Source organism: Puma concolor, chromosome B1 (genome assembly GCF_028749965.1).
Source record: "Puma concolor isolate L17-30 chromosome B1, mPumCon1.1.hap2, whole genome shotgun sequence".
NCBI classification, from domain to species: domain Eukaryota; kingdom Metazoa; phylum Chordata; class Mammalia; order Carnivora; family Felidae; genus Puma; species Puma concolor.
In genome coordinates this window covers 43,852,682-43,879,021 of record NC_141670.1, presented here as the reverse complement: position 1 = coordinate 43,879,021, position 26,340 = coordinate 43,852,682, and the positions used below count along the sequence as shown (strand labels likewise).

Here is a 26,340-nt window from a genome sequence, read left to right as displayed (position 1 = left end):
TGAAGTGGATGTCAAAAGAAAGCCAGGGTAGTAATACTTATATCAGACAAAATAGAGTTTAAAACAAAGACTGTTAAAAGAGACAAGGAACAGTATATAATCATAAGGGGAACAACCCAACAAGAAGATTTAACAATTGGAAGTATTTATGCACCCAACATGAAAGCACTCAAATACATAAAGCAGTTAATAACAAACAGAAAGGAACTAATTGATAGTAATACAATAGTAGTGGGGAACTTTAACGCCCCAATTACATCAATGGATGGGCCATCCATATAGAAAGTCACAAAGGAACAGTGGCTTTGAATGACACATTCGACCAGATGGATTTAACATATATAATTAATAATTAATCCTGAATCCAGCTGAGCTGCCTAGACTCTTGGCTCAGCCTTGCCAACAACAGACATGGACATGCTATCCCAAATCCAAAACAGGTGAAAAAATGTATTTTCTGAAAAGGTACTATGGAATTGGGGTAATGTTGCTCCTGCAGAGTTGCCTGTAAACTGAACGAGAATTAGCTCAAGTGAAAATAAATGTTTTGCTTAATGGATAGGATAGGGAGCTACCCATTGCAATCTACCTGCCAGTGACAAGCAGGGTCAATAATAATTTTAGGAACAATAGGACACCTTGGGCAAGAGCTAATTTGTAGCTAACTTCACACTGATGAGTTTCTTAAAGGCATTCTTATGCTGCATTAGCCTGGATCCATATATAGGCAATTACTTATTTGTTTTCAGGGTGTTTGATGTGTCAGGGATGCTATAGGTTTTGTATGCACATCAACAACATTGTTCAATGTCAATGTATGCTAGAGATTTTGTGAATGCCCACCAAATTAGTTTTTCTTTTTTAAAAATATTTATTTATTTATTTTGAGGTGAGGGGCAGCAAAAGAGAGCCTACTCAGGCAGGCTCCATGCTCACCACAGAGTCTGATGTGGAGCTCAATCTCATGAAACGTGAGATCATTACCTGAGCAGAAATCAAGAGTCAGATGCTTAACTGACTGGGCCATCCAGGTGCCCCTAGTTTTTCAATTCTATTAGAAATATCAGAAGATTGACTGTACAGGAATTTGACCAGTTCAATGCTAGTCACATTTCTCCACCCACTAGAATGCCAGATAAGTCAGCTAAAAATTAGAATGCCAGGTAAGTCAGCACAGACAAGTAATAGAGGTCTATAAGGATTAGGCCTGATGTTAACTATAGAGTCCAGGTAAATTCCATGAGTACTGTCTTTAGTTCTGCCCCCTTGATTAGCTTCCTTCACTCTCCTCTAAGAGTATATGCCAAGAGGCTGGGTGTAGTATATCTGCCACCTTAGCTGTTTGGAAGTGAGGGTGGTGGAGCCATCCATAAGTTATGTAGCAGTCAGAGAAGAATGCCTCATAAGAGGTAAGGTTCCAGGATCATGAGATGATGAGATGAGAGATGAACTTTATCTGTCAATACAATGGCACTCTCATTTCCCATCTAACTTTATGGTTTTCAAGTAGGACACAATCCTATTCCACTTAGATATTTTGGTTTGCAGAAGGACTTGGTGAAATTTATGAACCATTATGGTTCAACTAAAGTCAAATAAGCACCTAGCAATAGAAGTTCAAACTGAATATACATACACTATGGCAGAATTAGAGAAGCTATAATTTATACCTTCTCAAAGACCTGCTAAAAATGATGCCACCACATCATCAAAGAATAACACATGGACAGTCATATCATGATCTGGTCATTCGGAGCCCAAAGGATTGGAGACAGTAATTACCCACTTATTGTAGGAAGAATTCTAAAGATGTCCCTCCAAAATTCCTGTGCTCTATTCAGTTAGACAGTAATCTAGGTATTCCCGCGAAGGGACTTTGCAGATGTAATTAATATTGCTAATCAGTGTATATATTAAGATAGAGAAATTATCCTGGGCACATTTTGTAATTCTAAGGTAACCAGTAAAAGAAAAAATTGAAAACTACATAGTTGTCATGCCAATAAAGGAAGAAAATGGAATAACAAAGAATGATAAATTCAAAAAATGGCAAGAAAGGTGAGAAAAATGTATAAAAGGGGCAAGGCAAGTGGAAAGTCAGTCAATAGGAAGATGATATATTACAATCCAACTATATTAATGATTTTTTTTAATATATGAAATTTATTGTCAAATTGGTTTCCATACAACACCCAGTGCTCATCCCAAAAGGTGCCCTCCTCAATACCCATCACCCACCCTCTCCTCCCTCCCACCCCCCATCTACCCTCAGTTTGTTCTCAGTTTTTAAGAGTCTCTTATGCTTTGGCTCTCTCCCACTCTAACCTCTTTTTTTTTTTTTTTTTTCTTCCCCTCCCCCATGGGTTCCTGTTAAGTTTCTCAGGATCCACACAAGAGTGAAACCATATGGTATCTGTCTTTCTCTGTATGGCTTATTTCACTTAGCATCACACTCTCCAGTTCCATCCACGTTGCTACAAAAGGCCATATTTCATTTTTTCTCATTGCCACGTAGTATTCCATTGTGTATATAAACCACAATTTCTTTATCCATTCATCAGTTGATGGACATTTAGGCTCTTTCCATAATTTGGCTATTGTTGAGAGTGCTGCTATGAACATTGGGGTCCAAGTGCCCCTATGCATCAGTACTCCTGTATCCCTTGGATAAATTCCTAGCAGTGCTATTGCTGGGTCATAGGGTAGGTCTATTTTTAATTTTCTGAGGAACCTCCACACTGCTTTCCAGAGTGGCTGCACCAATTTGCATTCCCACCAACAGTGCAAGAGGGTTCCCGTTTCTCCACATCCTCTCCAGCATCTATAGTCTCCTGATTTGTTCATTTTGGCCACTCTGACTGGCGTGAGGTGATACCTGAGTGTGGTTTTGATTTGTATTTCCCTGATAAGGAGCGACGCTGAACATCTTTTCATGTGCCTGTTGGCCATCTGGATGTCTTCTTTAGAGAAGTGTCTATTCATGTTTTCTGCCCATTTCTTCACTGGGTTATTTGTTTTTCGGGTGTGGAGTTTGGTGAGCTCTTTATAGATTTTGGATACTAGCCCTTTGTCCAATATGTCATTTGCAAATATCTTTTCCCATTCCGTTGGTTGCCTTTTAGTTTTGTTGGTTGTTTCCTTTGCTGTGCAGAAGCTTTTTATCTTCATAAGGTCCCAGTAATTCACTTTTGCTTTTAATTCCCTTGCTTTTGGGGATGTGTCGAGTAAGAGATTACTATGGCTGAGGTCAGAGAGGTCTTTTCCTGCTTTCTCCTCTAAGGTTTTGATGGTTTCCTGTCTCACATTCCAGTCCTTTATCCATTTTGAGTTTATTTTTGTGAATGGTGTGAGAAAGTGGTCTAGTTTCAACCTTCTGCATGTTGCTGTCCAGTTCTCCCAGCACCATTTGTTAAAGAGGCTGTCTTTTTTCCATTGGATGCTCTTTCCTGCTTTGTCAAAGATTAGTTGGCCATACGTTTGTGGGTCTAGTTCTGGGGTTTCTATTCTATTCCATTGGTCTATGTGTCCGTTCTTGTGCCAATACCATGCTGTCTTGATGATTACAGCTTTGTAGTAGAGGCTAAAGTCTGGGATTGTGATGCCTCCTGATTTGGTCTTCTTCTTCAAAATTCCTTTGGCTATTCGGGGCCTTTTGTGGTTCCATATGAATTTTAGGATTGCTTGTTCTAGTTTCGAGAAGAATGCTGGTGCAATTTTGATTGGGATTGCATTGAATGTGTAGATAGCTTTGGGTAGTATTGACATTTTGACAATATTTATTTTTCCAATCCATGAGCAGGGAATGTCTTTCCATTTCTTTAAATCTTCTTCAATTACCTTCATAAGCTTTCTATAGTTTTCAGCATACAGATCCTTTACATCTTTGGTTAGATTTATTCCTAGGTATTTTATGCTTCTTGGTGCAATTGTGAATGGGATCAGTTTCTTTATTTGTCTTTCTGTTGCTTCATTGTTAGTGTATAAGAATGCAACTGATTTCTGTACATTGATTTTGTATCCTGCAACTTTGCTGAATTCATGTATCAGTTCTAGCAGACTTTTGGTGGAGTCTATCGGATTTTCCATGTATAATATCATGTCATCTGCAAAAAGCGAAAGCTTGACTTCATCTTTGCCAATTTTGACGCCTTTGATTTCCTTTTGTTGTCTGATTGCTGATGCTAGAACTTCCAGCACTATGTTAAACAACAGCGGTGAGAGTGGGCATCCCTGTCGTGTTCCTGATCTCAGGGAAAAAGCTCTCAGTTTTTCCCCGTTGAGAATGATGTTAGCTATGGGCTTTTCATAAATGGCTTTTATGATCTTTAAGTATGTTCCTTCTATCCCGACTTTCTCAAGGGTTTTTATTAAGAAAGGGTGCTGGATTTTGTCAAAGGCCTTTTCTGCATCGATTGACAGGATCATATGGTTCTTCTCTTTTTTTTTGTTAATGTGATGTATCACGTTGATTGATTTGCGAATGTTGAACCAGCCCTGCATCACAGGAATGAATTCCACTTGATCATGGTGAATAATTCTTTTTATATGCCATTGAATTCGATTTGCTAGTATCTTATTGAGAATTTTTGCATCCATATTCATCAGGGATATTGGCCTGCAGTTCTCTTTTTTTAGTGGGTCTCTGTCTGGTTTAGGAATCAAAGTAATACTGGCTTCATAGAAGGAGTCTGGAAGTTTTCCTTCCCTTTCTATTTCTTGGAATAGCTTGAGAAGGATAGGTATTATCTCTGCTTTAAACGTCTGGTAGAACTCCCCTGGGAAGCCATCTGGTCCTGGACTCTTATTTGTTGGGAGATTTTTGATAACCGATTCAATTTCTTTGCTGGTTATGGGTCTATTAAAGCTTTCTATTTCCTCCTGATTGAGTTTTGGAAGAGTGTGGGTGTTCACGAATTTGTCCATTTCTTCCAGGTTGTCCAATTTGTTGGCATATAATTTTTCATAGTATTCCCTGATAATTGTTTGTATCTCTGAGGGATTGGTTGTAATAATTCCATTTTCATTCATGATTTTATCTATTTGGGTCATCTCCCTTTTCTTTTTGAGAAGCCTGGCTAGAGGTTTGTCAATTTTGTTTATTTTTTTCAAAACACCAACTCTTGGTTTCGTTGATCTGCTCTACAGTTTTTTTAGATTCTATATTGTTTATTTCTGCTCTGATCTTTATTATTTCTCTTCTTCTGCTGGGTTTAGGCTGCCTTTGCTGTTCTGTTTCTATTTCTTTTAGGTGTGCTGTTAGATTTTGTATTTGGGATTTTTCTTGTTTCTTGAGATAGGCCTGGATTGCAATGTATTTTCCTCTCGGGACTGCCTTCGCTGCGTCCCAAAGCGTTTGGATTGTTGTATTTTCATTTTCGTTTGTTTCCATATATTTTTTAATTTCTTCTCTAATTGCCTGGTTGACCCACTCATTCGTTAGTAGGGTGTTCTTTAACCTCCATGCTTTTGGAGGTTTTCCAGACTTTTTTCTGTGGTTGATTTCAAGTTTCATGGCATTGTGGTCTGAAAGTATGCATGGTATAATTTCAATTCTTGTAAACTTATGAAGGGCTGTTTTGTGACCCAGTATATGATCTATCTTGGAGAATGTTCCATGTGCACTCGAGAAGAAAGTATATTCTGTTGCTTTGGGATGCAGAGTTCTAAATATATCTGTCAAGTCCATCTGATCCAATGTCTCATTAAGGGCCCTTGTTTCTTCATTGACCGTGTGTCTAGATGATCTATCCATTTCTGTAAGTGGGGTGTTAAAGTCCCCTGCAATTACCACATTCTTATCAATAAGGTTGCTTATGTTTATGAGTAATTGTTTTATATATTTGGGGCTCCGGTATTCGGCGCATAGACATTTATAATTGTTAGCTCTTCCTGATGGATAGACCCTGTCACTATTATATAATGTCCTTCTTCATCTCTTGTTACAGCCTTTAATTTAAAGTCTAGTTTGTCTGATATAAGTATGGCTACTCCAGCTTTCTTTTGGCTTCCAGTAGCATGATAAATAGTTCTCCATCCCCTCACTCTCAATCTAAAGGTGTCCTCAGGTCTAAAATGAGTCTCTTGTAGACAGCAAATAGATGGGTCTTGTTTTTTTATCCATTCTGATACCCTATGTCTTTTGGTTGGCGCATTTAATCCATTTACATTCAGTGTTATTATAGAAAGGTATGGGTTTAGAGTCATTGTGATGTCTGTATGTTTTATGCTTGTAGTGATGTCTCTGGTACTTTGTCTCACAGGGTCCCCCTTAGGATCTCTTGTAGGGCTGGTTTAGTGGTGACAAATTCCTTCAGTTTTTGTTTGTTTGGGAAGACCTTTATCTCTCCTTCTATTCTAAATGACAGACTTGCTGGATAAAGGATTCTCGGCTGCATATTTTTTCTGTCTAGCACACTGAAAATCTCGTGCCAATTCTTTCTGGCCTGCCAAGTTTCAAAAGAGAGATCAGTCACGAGTCTTATAGGTCTCCCTTTATATGTGAGGGCACGTTTACCCCTTGCTGCTTTCAGAATTTTCTCTTTATCCTTGTATTTTGCCAGTTTCACTATGATATGTCGTGCAGAAGATCGATTCAAGTTACGTCTGAAGGGAGTTCTCTGTGCCTCTTGGATTTCAATGTCTTTTTCCTTCCCCAGTTCAGGGAAGTTCTCAGCTATGATTTCTTCAAGTACCCCTTCAGCACCTTTCCCTCTCTCTTCCTCCTCTGGGATACCAATGATGCGTATATTATTTCTTTTTAGTGTATCACTTAGTTCTCTAATTTTCCCCTCATACTCCTGGATTTTTTTATCTCTCTTTTTCTCAGCTTCCTCTTTTTCCATAACTTTATCTTCTAGTTCACCTATTCTCTCCTCTGCCTCTTCAATCCGAGCCGTGGTGGTTTCCATTTTGTTTTGCATTTCATTTAAAGCGTTTTTCAGCTCCTGGTGACTGTTCCTTAGTCCCTTGATCTCTGTAGCAAGAGATTCTCTGCTGTCCTCTATACTGTGTTCAAGCCCAGCGATTAATTTTATGACTATTATTCTAAATTCACTTTCTGTTATATTATTTAAATCCTTTTTGATCAGCTCATTAGCTGTTGTTATTTCCTGGAGATTCTTCTGAGGGGAATTCTTCCGCTTGGTCATTTTGGATAGTCCCTGGCGTGGTGAGGACCTGCAGGGCACTTCCCCTGTGCTGTGGTGTATAACTGGAGTTGGTGGGCGGGGCCGCAGTCAGACCTGATGTCTGCCTCCAGCCCACCGCTGGGGCCACAGTCAGACTGGTGTGTGCCTTCTCTTCCCCTCTCCTAGGGTTGGGATTCACTGTGGGGTGGCGTGGCCCGTCTGTGCTACTTGTACACTGCCAGGCTTGTGATGCTGGGGATCTGGCGTATTAGCTGGGGTGGGTAGGCAAGGTGCACAGGGGCAGGCTTAGCTCGCTTCTCCTTATGTGATCCACTTCAGGAGGGGCCCTGTGGCAGCAGGAGGGAGTCAGATCCGCTGCCGGAGGTTTGGCTCCGCAGAAGCACAGATTTGGGTGTTTGCGCAGAGCGAGCAAGTTCCCTGGCAGGAACTGGTTCTCTTTGGGATTTTGGCTGGGGGATGGGCGGGGGAGATGGCGCTGGCGAGTGCCTTTGTTCCCCACCAAACGGAGCTCTGTCGTCCGGGGCTCAGCAGCTCTCCCTCCCTTTGTCCTCCAGGCTTCCCGCTTTCTGGGCAGAGCTGTTAACTTATGACCTCCCAGATGCTAAGTCGCGCTTGTTGTCGGAACACAGTCCCTCAGGCCCCTCTGCTTTTGCCAGCCAGACTCGGGGGCTCTGCTTGGCCGGGGAGCCGCCCCTCTGCCCCGGCTCCCTCCTGCCAGTCCATGGAGCGCGCACCGCCTCGCAGCCCTTCCTACCCTCTTCCGTGGGCCTCTCGTCTGCGCTTGGCTCTGGCGACTCCGTTCTGCTAATCCTCTGGCGGTTTTCTGAGTATTTAGGCAGGTGTAGGTGGAATCTAAGTGATCAGCAGGACGCGCGGTGAGCCCAGCCTCCTCCTACTCCGCCATCTTCCCTCCTCCTCCTAATGATTTTTAATATAATTGGAAATAAATAAAAATTGAATTATGTACTTATTCTTTAAAATTAGTTGAAATATTTTAAGACGTAGGACATGATAATTTTGTTAATGTTTCATGAGTGGTTGAGAAGAATATGTGTTCTCTACAGTTCATTTAGAATTGTATGAACGTTTAATGGGTCAAATTTATCTGAGTCATTTAATTCTATTAAAAATTTTTTTAAAGTTTGTCTGAATTTTGACCTATCCATAATTATAAAGTGTGTTTAAATTTCCACCTCTGATTATGCTTTTGCCAATTTTTCCCTATATTCCTATAATTTTGTTGATATATTTTTAAGATATTTAGTTGTATAAATACAAGTTTAAAATCAAATTGAAAATTTTTTTATTATTTTGGCATCTTCCCTCACCTTGCATCATGTAATATTAATATTGTCTCAAAATTTGATTCTGAGTTATTAGAAATATACTTTGTTACTGTTTCATTTGGTCAATTTTCTTACATTTATTTATTTATTTTTTAAATGTTTTACCATGTGTTTAGATTTGTATATTTTAAGACTTTAATACATTTTTGGGGGGAGGGACAGAAAATGATCAGTGAGGACTTTATGGTAATAATGTTGTATTTGGTTTTCTCCTCGTAATCCTCCTCGTAATCAAGTTATGGTACACCACACGAGTGGTGCTTACCAGGATCTAAACTTCCCCTGTGAGATTAATAAGGTGAATCATGGTCTTTCTGTTAATAAAACATGCTCTGATTGACAGAAGGGGGGTGTATTCTGATTGATTCTTAATGCTGGTGATGGAAGCCAGGGAATTATAATGTAGACATGCGTCCCAAAACCAATATGACTACATATAAATGTTGTGATGGACACTTGATTAACTGGCAGGACCCGTTTATTTGGGATGTTCTGGTCTTGCTGTCCAGTGTGTACTGAAAATCTGTTCTGGTGCTGCAGGGCAGACACACAGAGGGCACAGGATGGATTATTTCATTCATGCATATTCTGATTATTTCATTCCAGATTTCTGTATGGAAATGTGGGTCTTTTCAATTGACTCAAGGGTATGCATGAGCACTCCCTCTGAGCCATTTCTCCTGTTGACTCCTGTGATGCCATATTTTTTCTGATCTTTGTCCTGCATCTCGGTCTTCTCCTTTGGGTCTCCTGTATAGGTTCAGTCTTCTTTCAGTTACTAGAAGTTGTTTCATCATTAGTCACCGCAGGTTGGTTGAGAGTTGATGGTGGGTCTGGAGGTGGCTTAGGAGCTATGGTTGGTCCTTCCAGGGAGGCATCTCCAGTGCAGAAGCCCTAGAAATGGCTGTCAAGTGACTTGCATTCTTTCCTTAGGACTTAGCTCTAGCTCCTCTCAAGTTATCATGGGGCAGTCACTTTGTAGTCCTCATTTACTCCAGGTGGCAGAGCAGTTTCTGACCATGCCACCCTCTGAATATTATAACACCGGTGTGATGGATGGTATGTTGTTTTAAGAGCTCTGTTCCTGGACTGAAGCACTTGCTCTCCTGGACTTGCCCTTGGCTGAACTGAATCTCCTCATTCACACTCTTGTGAGCTCTGGGACAGCTCACATCCAATGATGGGTAATTGTGGATTATGAAGGTCCAGCCTCCTTGCTTCAACTCAGGACAGCAACGCAGGGCCATCCCATATCTCCCTGTGGGACCAGACAAAGCCTTTGCTTCAACTGTATCACATTTCTTCTTCTACTCAGTTATGCATAGCTTATGCCCCCTTTCCTAACATGTGTCAATACTGAGAAGAGTTCCCAGTAAAGCTCCTGCAACACACAACTCCGTCTCAGAGTCTGCTTTCCTGGGAAACTAGCCTATGAGTTTCTCACACCCAGTTAGTATGAGCAGAAGGTAGCTGCACTGGGGGACCTTCCCCAGTCCCCTGTTTTAAATTGCTATATATAAATTTATATACATAAACAAAATTTACATTTTCCTTACAAGCACTTTACTATCTGGCTATCACTTCTTCCTTTTTTTTTAAAAAAAAAAAAAAACAAACTTAAATCCAAGCTAGTTAACATAGAGTGTAATAATAATTTCAGGAATAGAATTTAGTGATCCATCACTTACATGTAACAACCAGTGCTCATGCCCCTTACCCCTTTAGTTCTTCCCAACACCCACCCAACACCCTGCCATCAACCCTCAGTTTGTACTATGTATTTAACATTTCTTATGGTTTGTCCCCCATCTCTGTTTTTATATTAGTTTTGCTTCCCTTCCCTCATGTTCATCTGTTTTGTATCTTAAAGTCCACATATGAATGAAATCATATGATTTCTGACTGACTTATTTCACTTAGCATGATACACTCTAGTTCCATTCACATTGTTGCAAATGGCAAGATTTCATTCTTTTTGATTGTCAAGTAGTAGTCCATTGTATATATAAGCCACATCTTCTTTATCCATTCATCAGTCGATGGACATTTGAGATTTTTCTATACTCTGGCTATTGTCAATAGAGCTGCTATAAACATTGGGGTGCATGTGCCCCTTTGAAACAGTACTCCTGTATCCTTTGAATAAATACCTAGTAGTGCAATTGCTGGGTCATAGGGTAGTTCTATTTTTAAGTTTTTGAGGAACCTCCATACTGTTTTCGAGTGGCTGCACCAGTTTGCATTCCCACCAGCAGTGCTAAAGAGATCCTCTTTCTCCACATCCTTGCCAACATCTGTTGTTTCCTAAGTGGTTTATTTTAGCCATTCTGACAGATGTGAGGTGGTATCTCATTGTGGTTTTGATTTGTATTTCCCTGATGATCGGTGATGCTGAGCGTCTTTTCATGTGTCTGTTTGCCATCTGGATGTCTTCTTTGGAGAAGTGTATATTCATGCCTTTTGCCCATTTCTTCACCGGATTATTTGTTTTTTTGAGGGTTGATAAGTTCTTTTTAGATTTTGGATACTAACCCTTTATCTGATATGTCATTGCAAATATCTTTTCCCATTCCATCGATTGCCTTTTAGTTTTGCTGATTGTTTCCTTCACTGTGCAAAAGGTTTTTGTTTTGTTTTGTTTTGTTTTGTTTTAATCTTGATGAGGTCCCAATAGTTAATCTTTGCTTTTGTTTCCGTTGCCTCTTTCAAGGGACATGTCAAGTAAAAAGTTGCTGTGGTTGATGTCAAAGAGGTTGTTGCCTATTTTCTCCTCTAGGATTTTGATGGATTTCTGTCTTACATTTAGGTCTTTTATCCATTTTGAGTTTATTTTTTTGTGTATGGTGTAAGAAAGTGGTCCAGGTTCATTCTTCCGCATGTCACTGTCCAGTTTTTCCAGCACCACTTGCTGAAGAGACTGTCTTTATTCCATTTGATATTCTTTTCTGCTTTGTCAAAGATCAGTTGGCTATACGTTTGTGGGTCCATTTCTGGGTTCTCTATTCTGTTCCACTGATCTGAGTGTCTGTTCTTGTGCCAGTACCATACTGTCTTGATGATTACAGCTTTGTATATAGCTTGAAGTCCGGAATTGTGATGCCTCCAGCTTTGGTTTTCTTTTTCAAGATTGCTTTGGCTATTTGGGTCTTTCGTGATTCTATACAAATGTTAGGGTTAGTTTGTTCTAGCTCTGTGAAGATTGCTGGTGTTATTTTGATAGGTGTTGCATTGAATATGTAGACTGCTTTGGGTAGTATTGACATTTTAATAATATTTGTTCTTCCTATCCAGGAGCATGGAATATTTTTCCATTTTTTTGGTGTCTTCTTCAATTTCTTTCATAAGCTTTCTATAGTTTCCAGTGTATAGATTTTTCACCTCTTTGTTTAGATTCATTCCTAGGTATTTCATGTTTTTTGGTGCAATTGTAAATGGGATTGATTCCTTGATTTCTCTTTCTGTTGCTTCATTATTGGTGTATAGGAATGAAAACAATTTCTGTGCATTGATTTTATATCCTGTGACTTTGTGGAATTCATGTATCAGTTGTAGCAGTTTTTTGGAGGACTCTTTTGGGTTTTTCCTCATAGAGTATCATGTCATCTGTGAGAGTGAAAGTTTGACTTCCTCCTGGCAGATTTGGGTGCCTTTTATTTCTTTGTGTTGTCTGATTGCTGAGGTTAAGACTTCCAACATTATGTTGAATAACAATGGTGATGGTGGACATTTGGTTACTATTACTTCTGATGTCATTTAACAGTATCTCCTATTTCCCTTATCATTTCTTTATGTCAAAACTTCCTTGAACTTACATACTTAAGAACAAATTTTAAATTGTGTCCTGAATAATAATTCAAAGTTCCTTTCAGCCCACACTTTAATAACCTACTGATTTCATCAATCCAGTAAGTCTCTTAATGTCAATTTCTTGTTCCTTGATGAATGATCTGTTTTTTCCTCTTGTAGATTTCAGAATTTTCTCTTGTCATTTTAAATTTCAGATTTGTTTTTCCTTCAATGCCCAGTTGTTAATATATGGGTTCTTTCTAAGGTCATTCTTTTATTTTTTAAATCGAGAGAAACTTTTCTTTTATCCCTTTTAATATTTCCTTCTAACTTTTTAAATGCTATTATCTGGATAGTGACAGTTCTACTTCTATTCTTCTTATCTCAATTTTATTTTTGTATTTTCTACTTTTCAATTCTTTCTTATTCTTTTCTAGGAGAGTTTGTCAATCTGATAGTACAAGTTCCTAATTCATTAAAGGGTATATATCCATTCTGCTATTATTCCATCTATTGTGACTTTATTTCTGGGCCACTTGGTATTTGTTACTGTTATATTCTGCAAATAACTTACTTTAGTTTTGGGGACAGCCAAGCAATTTCAAATCAAATTTATAATCATGATTTTGGCATTTATTAAAGCAATATTATAGTTAATGTGGGGTGTGGCTGTATTTTAATTTTTTACTATGATGTGGGCTAGGATCTGTGAAGAAAAGAATGCCTATAGACTTCAAAAATCAAACTATTCTTGCTCCTTATAAAGGCAGAATGCAATAATGTCTAATTAAAGTAGTAAAAACTAGGGGCACAGGATTACACAGAGTGTAGCAATAATAATTTGGGATATTAAAGATGATTGGAAGAGACTGAGGAGGGATTGTATGAGGTCTGCATTCAACAGCTGTCCCATAATGGCTTATCCAACGAACTTAAATTTATAAAAGTCACAGTGTTTGCAGCAGTTTTTGCAAATGCAAGCATTTTGCCTGTTTGGATGATATGTAAATATAATAATAGAGGACTGTTTGTTATCAGTAACTTGAGCATTTTTATCTTTGCTCTTTCTCCTCACTGTAACTAGAAATTACTTCAGAAGTCGTTGGACTAAGTACAAGATATAAACAAAAGCCTTACCAGGCACCACCCTAATCTGGGAATTGAAAATTTCACAGCCTTTCCTTCCTTAATAAACCCAATGTGTGTGGGTCTTGACAGTCTGGCCTTGAGCCCTCCCGGGTCTGCCCGCTCGCTGCACGTTACCATTACCGACCTAGCTATGACACCTCCAGGGGCACGGGGAGAGCGAGAGCCCCCAGTCGACCTCTCCCTTGAGCTCCTCCCTGAGGCGCCACCTGCGCTTCCCCGGAGGCGCCCTGCGCGAGCTGGGCCTCCACCTTCCTCAACGCTTCAACTGCTGTTACACCGCCAGCCGGGCTCCAAGACAGCGGAGCCATGTTCCTTCTTCTGGTCCTTCTCACCCGACTTGGAGAGCTGCACGCAGACCCCCGTAAGTCTAGATACTTGTTCCCCCTCGCCATCTAGCCCCCGGAGGGATTGTGTTCGCTTAGGGGGCTGTCATTTTTGGTCCAGGCCCCAGACCCAGACCTTATCCCAGCCCCGCACTCTCCCTACCCACTTTCTTCTTGCCCCTCGCTTGGGAGCCTGTGGCCAAGAAAGCAGAGGCAGACTCCAGGCAGAAAATCTTTTCACGTCTCTGGGTATTCTTTATGTAAAACGGACACAAATGGAATAAGGGGTCTTCCACGTACAAAATTTTGCTATTCTAAAAATAGTCTCATCGCCATAAAGAAGCTATTTGTCAATGATGTTCTGATTTGGTGACTGCTGTCCTTCACCTGCTTCACTGAAAATTGCAGGTCACTCTTGAATTATTATCTTTCCCCTGCAAAAAATAGAGAAACAAATGTGGAATTGGATATGGACAATGTAGGATTACAGTTATATCAAAATAACTTTGCTTATTTTTGTTTTAGATCCCGATAAAACATTTCTGGAAACCACAATTCCTGAAAAGATTTCATCATCTGATGCAAAAACAGATCCAGAAAATAATGTAATTGAGAAATATTTTTATATCATAAATTGGGCTAAGTTGCCTTTAATATTAAGACCAGAGTTGCTGAATGGAGGCAGGAACTCAATTCTTGGAGGCAGAGCTGATGGCTGGAGCAGGGTTCACAACAAGGAACATTTTGAAGTGTATGAATGTGTGTGACTTTATATGTGTGTGTGTGTGTGTTTCTGTGGAAGATGAAGGATTTTAAGGGTGGGATCTACCATGGCCAGGGCCAGGGAGAAGCTGGCAAAGTGCCTGACTCAGGCAGAAAATGTAAGGGAATGGCAAAAAACAGATTCCTCCAGGACCGGGATTAAGGTAAGGTGAGCGAGGTAAGTCAGGGTCAGATTCTGTCTTGATTTAAAACTTTGATAACTTGTTCATCATGATTTTTTTTTTTTGCACTAATTTTGATGTCTTAAATATTGCAGTGAAGTAGTTTTTTGTTTGTTTGTTATTGAGTTTTCTGGTCCCCCAGTGCTAGTCCTAGCCCAGGTGATTTCCTCCAGTTTATTTGCCTCAGGTTTCAGAGTCAGTGAGACTGAAAGGTGATCTGGTAATTAGCCTATAGATGGCTTATATAGCAATTAGCACATAGGTTTAACAGTCTGAGCTTGGATATTGGTACATACTCCTTCTCTAATTCCTCAGGAAAATCTGTTTCTCACATGGTTCCTTCTATACTATAGGATAATCTAATACTAGTCATAATTGTGGTCTCCAAATTTATTTTTATCTTTTAGTGGTTTTTTGAAAACCTTCCCTCTGTTTCACATGAGGATACACTGTATCAGGTTTCTCCCTCCCCCATTTCTCCCAGTTCTCTGAAGGTAGCCTCTCCTCCCATGTACTCTTTACATTTTCTTTCTTTAGTAACTAGGTTTGTTTTTTCTTTTCTTTTTTTTTTTTTTTTTTTTTTTACCACTCAGTCCCCAGCCCCTACCCACCAAGCGAATTCTTAGCTATGCAAGGTATATGAGTGCTACTCCAGCTTTTTTTTTTCTGATTGGAAAGAAGGGGTTCCATTGGACTTTTTGTTTAATTTACTTTTTCCTGAAATGAATAATACCAACCCTCTCTATTACTTATCACTGAGAAGTCTTTGATATTGTCAATATCAATATCAAAGACAATAGTTGACTTGTCCAATATCTAGCATTTAAAAAAAATTATTTAATAAAATGGAATTTCAGTGTGTTTCTTTTGACGATAACAGTTTTAAAAGCTTCCTTTTAATATTTTTGCAACAGTAAACTATTCCTAATGTGGGGTGTGATTGTATTTTAATATATTCAGTATAATATGAGGTAGGATCTGCAAAAGTAAGAATGCCTAGAAGACACATAGAGTGCTCCCAGATTTAAGAAATAAGAACATGGGGGTACTCAATTAATTTTGAATGTTTCTAATTGCCTATGCATATGTATATAAAGATAAAAAAATATTTCATGGGGCATACTATATAATTATAAATACTAAAAGTTATTTTTTGTTCATCTGAAACAAATTTTAAGTATTTTTGACTAATAAAAGAGGTGGAACTGAAATTAAAATATTTATTTGGGCCCTCAGAATTGCAATTCAGGAAGCACAGATTCCATAGCAACCCAAATTGTGTTCCCCCAGGCAACAAAAGTAAGACAAAAGGGGGTGCTTGTATAGTTGTTTACAAAGAATTTTGAGCAATGTTTTTTTTTTTAATTTTTTTTTTTCAACGTTTATTTATTTTTGGGACAGAGAGAGACAGAGCATGAATGGGAGAGGGGCAGAGAGAGAGGGAGACACAGAATCGGAAACAGGCTCCAGGCTCTGAGCCATCAGCCCAGAGCCCGACGCGGGGCTCGAACTCACGGACCACGAGATCGTGACCTGGCTGAAGTCGGACGCTTAACCGACTGCGCCACCCAGGCGCCCCAAGAATTTTGAGCAATGTTGACGGAAAACTAATCTTGTCTGAATATAATTAGTTGCTAAGACTATCACTAAGAAAAATCTCTTCCTGTAATGAGTGTTTGGGCTGAGTTGTTGGAATATTTGCAGTTTGGCCCGATTCACAGGTTTGGCCTAGTCAAAAGTTCACACCATGTGAAGACACGCCTGAGTTTCATTTTCTTAATGGCCTCCTGGATCCATTTTAAAACCCCTTGACATAAATGACTCCATTTTATTTCATCTTTCTCAGTATCTAAATTATTTATATACCTTTTTCTTAAATTGTATTTCCCTGATGATTTGACTTGCCTTAGCAGTAGTTCCTTGTTCTGAAGAATTTGCTTCTAAAATGATTTGCAGTTATTCCATTTAATTATAACATAGTTTCTGCAGTTGGTCGCATCCAATTTATTTCATTCTTTTTCCCAGTGAACATTTGTTGGTAAACACACACACACACACACACACACACACACACACACACTGGAGATTAGCATTGTGAAGTTAACAACTCTAATCATTGGTCTTGTTAGCTTGCTTTTGCATTCTTTAAAATGTCTATTGACAAAACCAGAATATTGTCATTTTATTATCTTCTCCAACATTGCACATGATGCTTCCATTTCTTCCCATACTGGAAAACTATTTAGTAGTATCCAGATAAAAGAACAGAATTCTTCAAGGTATTAAAACTCTTTTCAAAAGATAGAGCAAGTACCATATTAATTATCCACTTCAAGTTGGAATTTCTTTTCTTGTTCATAAGGCATGTTTTCCCCTTTAAGAACATACTTGACAACAGAGGGATACCTTTTGTTCGTATAATTTATTTATTTTTTAAATTTACATCCAAGTTAGTTAGCATATAGTGCAACAATGATTTCAGGAGTAGATTCCTTAATGCCTCTTACACATTTAGCCCATCCCCCCTCCCACAACCTCTCCAGTAACCCTCTCTTTGTCCTCTATATTTAAGAGTCTCTTATGTTTTGTCCCCCTCCCTGTTTTATATTATTTTTGCTTCCCTTTCCTCATGTTCATCTGTTTTGTATCTTAAAATTTTTTTTTTTAACCTTTATTTATTTTTGAGACAGAGGGAGACAGAGCATGAATGGGGGAGGGTCAGAGAGAGGGAGACACAGAATCGGAAACAGGCTCCAAGCTCTGAGCCATCAGCCCAGAGCCCGACGCGGGGCTCGAACTCACGGACCGCGAGATCGTGACCTGGCTGAAGTCGGACGCTTAACCGACTGCGCCACCCAGGCGCCCCTGTTTTGTATCTTAAAGTCCTCATATGAGTGAAGTCATATTATATTTGTTTTTCTCTAATTTCTCTTAGCATAATACCCTCTAGTTCCATCCACGTAGTTGCAAATGGCAAGATTTCATTCTTTTTGATTGCTGAGTAATATTCCATTATATATATATATATATATATATATATATATATATATATATATATCACTTTTTCTGTATCCATTCATCTGTTGATGAACATTTGGGCTCTTTCCATACTTTGGCTATTGTTGATAGTGCTGTTATAAACATTGGGGTGCATGTGCGCCTTCAAAGCAGCATACCTGTATCCCTTGGATAACTACCTAGCAGTGCAATTGCTGGGTTGTAGGATAGTTCTATTTTTAATATTTTGAGGAACCTCCATACTATTTTCCAGAGTGGCTGCACCAGTTTTCATTCCCACAAGCAGTTCAAAAGAGATCCTCTTTCCTTGCATTCTCACCAACATCTGTTGTTTCCTGAGTTGTTAATTTTAGCCATTCTGACAGGTGTGAGGTTCTGGTTTGGATTTGTATTTCCCTGATGGTGAATGGTGCTGAGCATTTTTTCATGTATCAGTTGGCCATCTGGATGTCTTCTTTGGAGAAGTGTCTATTCATGTCTTTTACCCATTTCTTCACTGGATCATTTGTTTTTTGGGTGTTGAGTTGGATAAGTTCTTTATAGATTTTGGATACTAACCCTTTATCTGATATGTCATTTGCAAATATCTTCCCCCATTCCATTGGTTGCCTTTTAGTTTTGCTGATTGTTTCCTTCACTGTGCAGAAGCGTTTTATTTTGATGAGGTCCCAATAGTATATTTTTGCTTTGGTTTCCCCTGCCTCTGGAGACATATTGAGTAAGAAGCTGCTGCGGCCAAGGTCAAAGAGGGTTTTGCCTCTAGGATCTTGATGCTTCCCGTCTTACGTTTAGGTCTTTCATCATTTTGAGTTTATTTTTTGTGTATGGTGTAAGAAAGTGGTCCAGGTTCATTTTTCTGCATGTCGCTGTCCAGTTTTCCCAGCACCACTTGCTGACGAGACTGTCTTTATTCCATTTGATATTCTTTCTTGCTTCGTCAAAGATTAGTTGGCCATACGTTTGTGGGTCCATTTCTGGGTTCTGTATTCTGTTCCATTGATCTGCGTGTCTGTTTTTATGCCAGTACCATACTGTCTTGATGATTACAGTTTGTAATACAACTTGAAGTCTGGGATTGTGATGCCCCCAGCTTTGGTTTTCTTTTTCAAGATTGCTTGGGTGTTTGGGGTCTTTTGTGGTTCCATACAAATGTTTGGGCTGTTTGTTCTAGCTCTGTGAAGAATGCTGGTGTTATTTTGATAGGTATTTCATTGAATATGTAGATTGCTTTGGGTAGTATTGACATCTTAATAATATTTGTTCTTCCTATTCAGGAACATGGAATATTTTTTCATTTTTTTGGTGTCTTCTTCAATTTCTTTCATAAGCTTTCTATAGTGTATAGATTTTTCACCTCTTTGTTTGGATTCATTCGTAGGTATTTCATGTTTTTCGGTGCAATTGTAAATGGGATCGATTCCTTGATTTCTCTTTCTGTTGCTTCATTATTGGTGTATAGGAATGCAAACAATTTCTGTGCATTGATTTTATATCCTGTGACTTTGTGGAATTCATGTATCAATTGTAGCAGTTTTTTGGAGGAATCTTTTGGGTTTTTCCTCATAGAGTATTATGTCATCCATGAGAGTGAAAGTTTGACTTCCTCCTGGCAGATTTGGGTGCCTTTTATTTCTTTGTGTTGTCTGATTGCTGAGGCTAAGACTTCCACTATGTTGAATAACAGTGGCGAGAATGGACATCCCTGTCTTGTTCCTGACCTTAGGGGGAATGCTCTCAGTTTTTCCCCATTGAGAATGATATTAGCGGTGAGTCTTTCGTACATGGCTTTTATGATCTTGAGATACTATCCTTCCATACCTACTTTCTTGAGGGATTTTATCAAGAAAGGATGCTGTATTTTGTCCAATGCTTTCTCTGCATCTATTGAGAGGATCATGTGATTTTTGGCCTTTCTTTTATTGATGTGATGTATCACACTGATTGTTTTATGGATATTGAATCAGCCCTGCATCTCACGCATAAATCACACTTGGTCGTGGTGAATAATATTTTTAATGTATTGTTGGATCTGGTTGGCTAGCATCTTGTTAAGGATTTTTGCATCCATTTTCTCCAGGGAAATTGGTCTGTAGTTCTCCTTTTTAGTGGGGTCTTTGTGCGGTTTTGAAATCAAGGTAATGCTGGCTTCATAGAAAGTGTTTGGAAGTATTCCTTTTTTTTTTTTTTTTTTTTGGAATAGCCTCAAGAGAATAGGTGTTAACTCTTCTTTAAATGTTTGGTGTTTAAATGTTCTTTAAATGTTCTTTAAATTTTTCCAGAATTCCCCTGGAAAGCCAACCTGCCCTGGACTCTTGTTTCTTAGGAGATTTTTGATAAAAAAAATTCGATTTCTTTACTGGTAATGGGTCTGTTCAGATTTTCTATTTCTTCCTGTTTCAGCTTTGGTAGTGTATATGTTTCTAGAAATTTGCCCATTTCTTCCTGATTGCCCATTTATTTGCATATAATTGCTCATAATATTCTCTTATTATTGTTTGTATTTCTGCTGTGTTTGTTGTGATCTCTTTCATTCTTGATTTTATTTATTTGGGTCCTTTCCTTTTTCTTTTTGATCAGACTGGCTAGGGGTTTATCAATTTTGTTAATTCTTTCAAAGAACCAGCTTCTGGTGTCATTGATCTGTTCTACTGTTTTTTTCTTTTTTTAGTTTCAATAGCATTGATTTCTGCTCTTATCTTTATTATTTCCTGTCTTCTGCTGGTTTTGGGTTTCATTTGTTGCTCTTTTCCCAGCTCTTTGAAGTGTAAGGTTAGGTTATGTATCTGAGATCTTTCTTCTTTAGGAAGGCCTGGATTGCTATATACTGCCCTCTTATGACCGCCTTTGCTGCATCCCAGAGACTTTGGGCTATGGTGTTATAATTTTCATTGGCTTCCATATACTGTTTAATTTCCTCTTTACCATCTTGGTTAGTCCATTCATTCTTTAATAGGATGGCCTTTAGTCTCCAAGTATTTGTTATCTTTCTAGATTTTTTCTTGTGGTTGATTTCAAGTTTCATAGTGTTGTGGTCTGAAAATATGCATGGTATGATCTCGATCTTTTTGTACTTGTTAAGGGCGAATTTGAGTCCCAGTATGTGATCTATTCTGGAGAACATTCCATGTGCACTGGAGAAGATGTGTATTCTGCTGCTTTAGGATGAAATGCTCTGAATGTATCTGTTAAGTCCATGTGGTCCAGTGTGTCATTCTAAGCCATTGTTTATTGATTGATTTTTCTGCTTAGGTGATCTGTTCATTGCTATAAGTGGGGTGTGAAAGTCCCCTACTCTTATGGTGTTCCCTAAAAATTGACATGTGTAGACCTAAGATCTATGATGATTTCTGCAGTTGCAAAGAGAGCCATTGCATTCTTTAATTATTGCAGTGGATTTCAATTGGATACCTGAAATTTTGCTTGCAATTTTAGAATCAGAAATACTTCTGGCAGTTGAACATTCAAATAGTCATTTAAGTAGAAAGACTGGTGATATGCTATGTGAAAAACCATTGCAGTGTCTTATTGCAATTCTTAGATCTTCTAAATTTTTTTCAATCCAAAAAAAATGTTGTATCACCTTTTTTGGTACTGTATGAAGAAATGACTCATCTCTTTTGTTTAGTTGTTAATATATGTTGCCTTATATTTGAATTCCCACCATTTTTATGTAAAAGAACAATTGCATACTGTACAAAGAGCTTCAAAAGGACTTTTTCCTCGGTTGATAAAACTGTTTAGAATTTTGGCATTTGGAATTTAAATGTACACAAGAAATAGACAATAGTCCAAAATATTTCAAAAGGAATCGAAAATACTGAATTTGATCATCTTGCAGCTGGGTCAGTGCATCTGTACAAGTCCAGACTCATAACTAATCATGAACAAGTTGAACCATTGAAAGGGTTGCAAAGTTGGAAAATAAACAGTAAGTTCAACGAGATATGTGATTCAAAAAAATAATGAACTTCCAGTTAGCCTGTTGTAGTAAACACAGTCTTCCTGCAGAAACCCAGAGCTAATCTTACATAAGGTTTTGGGAAGCCTGGTGTTCAGAGATTAGTGAGATTTCAGAAGGGAGAGTGCTTAGGTATTGACATGTTTTCAACTGTGTTAGTGGTTGTCGGAGTAAGGCTGCTTGTTGACCATCTTATTTTCAGAATCCTCCTCAGTGGAGTGAGGCACTTAAACTTATCTAGAAGCTGGGGCTGTTACTGCTTTGTTAACCTTCAGAAGCTAGTTATTTGAGTGTGGCTGTTGGTGACTGGCTGATTGTGTGCTTCTGATTGTGTGCTCTGACCAGAAGTTCTCTCTAATTGTAGTTACTTGTTTATGACTTGGGACTTTAGCCAAAGAAGAGCCTTTCCCTTTCGTGAATATGAAAAATAAGTACTTAAAATTGTTTTTAAAAAATCTTTATTTACTTTTGAGAGAGAAAGAGAGACAGCATGAGCAGGGAAGAGGCAGAGAGAGAGGGAGTCACAGTATCTGAAACAGGCTCCAGGCTCCGAGCTGTCAACACAGAGCCTGATGCGGGGCTTGAACTCATGAACCAAGAGATCATGACCCGAGTCAAAGTCAGACGCCCAGCTGGCTGAGCCACCCAGGTGCCCCCAGAAATAAGTACTTTTAATTCTCCATCTCTCATTTTGGATTTCCCTCAGACAAACCTATAGGGAGAGTTGAGGGATAATATCGGTCTTTATTTCTGAAGGTATGATTTTTAGCTCGTTGCCATTTAAATTATTTAAGCACCAGTTACTCTGGTGGAAAAGAGCTTTGACTAGCAAAGTTTTGTAATGTACTGAAAAAATATGAATACAGAATATTTCGGGTGTTCTGACAAACTCAATACAGGGCACAGGGTAAAAATCATTAAACTCAGGACATGTCTATACATACAGGATGCCTGGCAACCCTAAACACATCCCAGGGTCTATTTAGGAATGAATTTTTTTTTTTACATATTTCTTAGTGTCTCAAATGACTTCTTTGAGTTAAGTAGAGGAATTAAAGGCAGCCTAGGCCTGTTGTTCCAAATCTTCACATGATTTGATCAAAGAGAACACTCATTACCATACATTACACACACACAAAAAGGCCTACTTAGTTTAGTGGTCAAAGAAAGAAGTCCTACTAAATGCTTTTCCTTTTTTCTTCTTTGGTTTCTGGGCAAAAAAGTATCATGATACAAACATTTTGCCCTAGAAACATATATCAATAACAAATGTTGCTGTAGTAATGATTCCTCCTGAAGCATGAATTGACTGAGTCAAGGCTATTTGAGAGGAATTTGACAGTAAGGTGGAGTCTCAGGATATTTTCTAACACACCAAATTTATGCCAATGGAAGCTGCTCTTTACAACCCCTTGGAACTTGATTTTTATTAATATTCTTCAATGTCTGTGTCCTAGTATCTTATAGGGATGGTATAGTGTTTTCATATTGCTTGGTTTTATTTACATAATAATGTTTGCATACTTTTTTCCCCCACCATAACCACCAGACCCCTAGTTCTATGTTAAATGAATTTTGTGAATGATGGTGGTATGTGTAATTCCTTCCACAAGAACAAAGTGAACAACATAAAAAATCTTTGTCATTCTTCCTGCAACTGAAAGTTTTGCTAATAGAGCAAACTAAAGAAGACATGTCCACATATAAAATATGGCCCAGAATATCTTTGAGATCCTCACAGCCTCCCCTCCAGTGCCCCCCATATAAAACAGTAAAAGTGGGAAATTCATTAATTTTTGCTTAGTTAGGAAGAATTATTAACATGCTACAGAATGTCATCCAATTCATTCCAGCAATGATGTAATATGTTCTTAAGAGGGATTTATAGGTCAATTTCTGTGATTAATTTGATTCAAATGTAGTCTTTCTGGAAATACTATATAGAGGAATTTTTTGGACCTCAAGTGCGGATATATACTCCGATTTCATAGTGTGCTATGATTAATAGTCCCATCAAGCCCCTTATTGTTATACTTCCTCCTTTATTCCTATAGCCCCCATTCCCATTTCCCTCTTCCATCTGATGATAACCATGCCTGTGTACTTGATATATTTCTTTACATCTATATATACATTTGTAGTCGATTGTATTAGACAGAATTCTTAGATGGCCCTCAAGAGTCTCACTCCTTGATGTACACACTGTACAATTCTGTTCTCTTGCAGATCAGTGAGACCTGTACATTTGATGGAGTAATCACTGCATTGATTAGTTTCTGTTTCACAAGACTCTACTACAGCTTTCTGGAGTATTTCTCCACCTGACCTCAGAGAACACACAAATTGCCATGATATGAACTGCCTATGGGGACCTTGTGGCAAAGGAACCATTGGCAGTGTCTTTGAGCTGAAAGCAGCCTTGGCATCCTTCCCTCCCCCTTAACCCCTGACAATCACTGATGTTTTCACTATCTCCTTAGTTTTCCCCTTTCCAGAATGTTCTGTAGTTGGAATCATATAATAAATAGCCTTTCCATATTGTCTTCTTCCACTTAGTAACATTCACTTAAGTTTCCTCCATGTCTTTTCATGGCTTGATAGCTCATTTCTTGTTAATGCTGAATAATATTGCATTGTCAGGATGTACCACAGTTTATCCATTCACTTACTGATAACATCTTGTTTGCTTACAAGTTTTGGCAATTATGAATAAAGCTGATACAAACATCCATGTGTAGGTTTTTGTGTGCACATAAGTTTTCAGCTCCTTTGGATAAACACCAAAGAATGTGTTTGCTGGATCATATGCTAAGAGTACATTTAATTTTGTGGGAAACTGCCAAACTTCTTCCAAAGCGGTTGTACCATTTTGCATTCCTGCCTGCCTGCAATGAAAGGGAGTTCTTGTTGCTCCACATCCTTGCCAATATTTGGTGTTGTCAGGATTCTGGATTTTGTCTATTGTAATAGGTGTGTAATAGTTAATCTCATTTTAATTTACGATTCACTAATAACTTATGATGTGAATATCTTTTCATATGCCTTTCTGCCATTTGTATATCTTCTTTGGTGAGGTTCAGTTATGGTATGCCTAGGTTCAGTTCTTTTGCCCATTTAAAAAAATTTTTTTAATGTTTATTTATTTTTGAGAGACAGAGAGGCAGAGAGAGAGGGAGACACAGAATCCAAAGTAGGCTCCAGGCTCCAAGTTGTCAGCACAGAGCTTGATGTGGGGCTCGAACTCACGAACCACAAGATCATAACCTGAGCTGAAGTCGGACGCTTAACCAACTGAGCCACCCAGGGGCCCCTCTTTTGCCCATTTTTTAATGAGATTGTTCATTTTCTTTTTGTTGAATTGTAAGCGTTCTTTCTATATTTTGGATAACAGTCCCTTATCAGATGTGTCTTTTACAAATATTCTCTCCCAGTCTGTGGCTTGTCTTCTCCATTGTCTCAAAACTTAACCAGTTAATCTCAATTTATTCATCCTTTATTTCCTTCTTATTGCTATTTGCATTTAATCTAAGAAATTTTTGTCTACTGTAAGGTTATACAATATATTTCTGTGCTTTTGTGTAGAAGCTTTATATTCCTTTTACCATTTAGTCTGTGATCTATCTGGATTTTTTTTTTTCTATCATGAGATAGAGAAGTCAAAATTCATTGTTTTTTTTCCATATGGATACTGAATTCACCAAGCAGCATGCACGGAAGACCATTTTTCCTCACCATATTATAGTGGCCACCTTCAGTTTTTACTGAAGGTCAGATAAGTATATATTTATGGCTCTCTCTGGATTCTCTATTCTGTGCCATTGGACTGTTTTTCAAAACTCTGGCCCATATTTCATTACCCTAATTACTGTAGCTTTATAAGTTAATATAAATTGGTGTGGGCACTCCTAACTTTATTTTTTTCATATTCTTGTCTTGACAATTCTAAGCTCAATTTGTTTATATCCACAAATGACCTGCTATGACTTTATTGAGTTTTCATTGAATCTATAGATCAAATTAGGGGAAATTAAACAATATTGAGTCTTCCAATTCATGTACATGGTGTATCTTTCCATATATTTTAGTTTTTCTTTCGGTAAGGCTTAGAAGTTTTTATTTTTGATGTCTTGAAAACCTTTTCTTAAATTTATTCTCAGTGTTTTTCAACATATTTTAATACTGTGACAAATGGTGTTTCTTTATGTTAATTTTCTAATTGTTGGTTGTCGATGAATACAAGCTAGATTATCACAATTTGATGAGATTTGTTTTATTATTCTTCATATGACCTATTTTGAAAGATGTTATATGTGCATTTGAATATTTCTTTTTCAGTGATTGGATGTAGTATTGTATATACGTCAGATAAATTTAGTTGATTGTGCTGTCCAAATCTTTATGGCTTTACAGGTAGTTCTCTTGGGTCCTTTCTATAACTGATAGAATTATAAAATCTCCACATATGCTTTTGAATTGTATATAATTTATTTTAGTTCCATCAATTTCTATTTTATATATTTTGGAGATATAATATTAAGTACATAAAATGTTTAAGACTGTAACTTTTTTTAAATTGATGCTTTTATCATTATAAAGTGTCCCCCTTTATTTCTTATAATTCATTTGGAATTACATTATATATTGCTTGCTATTAGTATAGTTATCTTT

The 26,340-nt window shown here is 38.1% G+C and overlaps 1 protein-coding gene across 2 annotated transcripts in view; it reads left to right on the top strand.

Annotated features, from left to right (window-relative positions):
* The first annotated feature begins 13,600 nt into the window (after positions 1-13,600).
* LOC112858926 (disintegrin and metalloproteinase domain-containing protein 5-like) overlaps positions 13,601-26,340 on the top strand; it is a 141,417-nt gene continuing 128,677 nt past the window's right edge. For both annotated transcript variants that reach the window (XM_086703653.1, XM_086703652.1), the window contains exons 1-2: positions 13,601-13,790; positions 14,278-14,357. In XM_086703653.1, the coding sequence (XP_086559779.1) occupies positions 13,736-13,790; positions 14,278-14,357 (135 nt within the window). In that variant the 5' untranslated portion in view covers positions 13,601-13,735. The remainder of the gene's footprint in view (positions 13,791-14,277; positions 14,358-26,340) is intronic.